At 34.1% G+C, this 2,144-nt stretch overlaps 1 protein-coding gene across 1 annotated transcript in view; it reads right to left on the reverse strand.

The window, feature by feature from the left end:
* Window positions 1–2,144, reverse strand: part of mrps35 (mitochondrial ribosomal protein S35) — an 18,501-nt gene that overhangs the window by 8,904 nt on the left and 7,453 nt on the right. The window contains exons 4-5 of the mRNA XM_015400229.1: window positions 1,593–1,653; window positions 1,350–1,489 (exon numbers count right to left, since the gene is read on the reverse strand). Of these exons, the coding sequence (XP_015255715.1) occupies window positions 1,350–1,489; window positions 1,593–1,653 (201 nt within the window). The remainder of the gene's footprint in view (window positions 1–1,349; window positions 1,490–1,592; window positions 1,654–2,144) is intronic.

Here is a 2,144-nt window from a genome sequence, read left to right on the forward strand (position 1 = left end):
ACTGAGCCTGGTTCTGCTGGAGGTTTCTTCCTGTTAAAAGGGAGTTTTTCCTCTCCACTGTCGCTACAAGCATGCTTAGTGTCAGGGATTGCATCCGAGTCAATGAGTAGATGCAATCAACTGGTTCTTCTTAGATAGAAAACTTTGAATCAATTTGACTGTATGATCTGGTTGAACTGTAAAGTGCCTTGAATTGTGAATTGGTGCTATATAAATAAACTGAATTGAATCTAAAGCTTAAAAAAAAGACTGGAAAAAAGTCTATGCTGAATTACATATGAGTCACAATATATGATGGGAAAAGGCAAACATCAGTTTCATTTGTCACTAAGATTAATGGTTGAGTTTGATGTCAAGCAATATAATGGAGAATATAGCTATAGAGTATAAATAGAAAGGAATAACTTGGTTATTCTTCATGTTTATCCACTGCCTACGAAAGAAATCAAGCCTGCTAGTATATGGATATCCTCATATTTTAAATTGCAGCAAACATCAAGCATACGGTAGTTAAAAGTTTCAGGCTGGAAAGATCTTCTTTCAAATAAATATGGATGTTTATTTAAGGTTTTAACTGTAAAAATATATAAATATTGATGTAAATACTATTAACAACATATGAAGTCGGCTACATTTCAAATGTAGTCATAAAAATGCTCAGATATGTTATAATGTCAGTAATAAAGGTAAAAAATAAAGGAAAGTGGCGACAAACAAGCAATAAAGGAATATTCAGAGAGCATAGACTTCAACAAGTGGGTCAAAACAATTTTAACCAACTGAAGAAAAATGTTAAATAACAGAATTAGAAGATTCAAAAAAATTTGATCCACCAAGTGAAAAAAACAACAAATGAACAGATTAATCGATTATCAGAATAATTGTTAATGGCAGCCCAAAGTATTCAACAAATGCAATAATTCATCATCCTTTTTTTAACAACAGATTTGTTTGTTTTTTCATGTGTTTACGCACATGGCTCTAGTCTGAAAGAAAGATTGCGTATTGATGGATTAGTGTTAGTACGAGGATTAAAGAGGAATATTAAAATGTCACAGAAAATATTTAGTTGGCTAAATGTTTTCTGACTTTTCCCCCAGTAAGATCTGTTGGGGAGGAAAAAAATAAATAAACAAAAGGAAAAATCCCAGCATGTCAAAGACAAATCTCAGTCAGTTTACACATGTAAACCATCTAGTTTGTGAATGAGTTTTACTCAGACTGTGTGTCAACTGGTCAGTGGGTAAATCTTTAATCTCGAGGTACAATCAAAGTTCAACTCTTCTATTCTGCGTCATCATGTAGAAGCAGCAGTTCTGTGTTTTTCTGAGCAATTTTTAGAAACTCACTTTGAGATGAACAATACGAGCTGAGGGGTTCCTGACGGAGGGGCCGGCAGACACGTAGTCTGAGCTCTGGATTTTAATGGGAAAATGCTCGTCACATTTGGCATCAGTGTCCAAGGCGGAGGGCCACTCTGTGCAGAACGCTAGAAACAGATATTTTTATGAAAAAAAAAAAAAAGAAAACACTTTTAATCAAAGCAAGGATATCATCCTCTCAGTGTTTTGGCAAATCAAATGAGTGCTTACGCTTCAGAGCTTCACAGTGTTTCTTTATGGCTGCCGGCGTCAAATGCAGAAAGTTTGGTATCTGAAACATAATCAGACAACAGTATAAAAATATTTGTTCGAAGAGAAAAAAGAAAAATAAATACTTTCGCCCTCCTCCAACTGCTGGGTGATTTGGCGTTTTCAAACAATATAATGATCCCAAATATAAATAAAACCTGGTTGATGAATTTATAGAGCAAGTGAAACTCATAATCTGTGGAATTTGAATTTAGTTTAACCCTAAAGGTTCTGTTGAGAAAAGGAGTCCCATATGCAGACAAAACTATTCCAAAGTGCTTCCTGATGGCTATGAAAAGCATGTGGTTGAGGCGAAACATACAAATTGACATTTACCAAACACATAGTGGCGTTTTATTTATAGAGTGGCATCTACCGGTATATGTACAATTCTGACTTATATGTGCAATTCTGACTTTGAATATCAAATAAACATAATAAAATCAAACCCTGGGATGCATTAGCAGCCGGAACAAAAATAATGTGTATATATATCTATATATATATATATAT

The sequence above is a fragment of the Cyprinodon variegatus genome, unplaced genomic scaffold (assembly GCF_000732505.1).
Source record: "Cyprinodon variegatus isolate N-32 unplaced genomic scaffold, C_variegatus-1.0 Scaffold1085, whole genome shotgun sequence".
Lineage (NCBI taxonomy): Eukaryota > Metazoa > Chordata > Actinopteri > Cyprinodontiformes > Cyprinodontidae > Cyprinodon > Cyprinodon variegatus.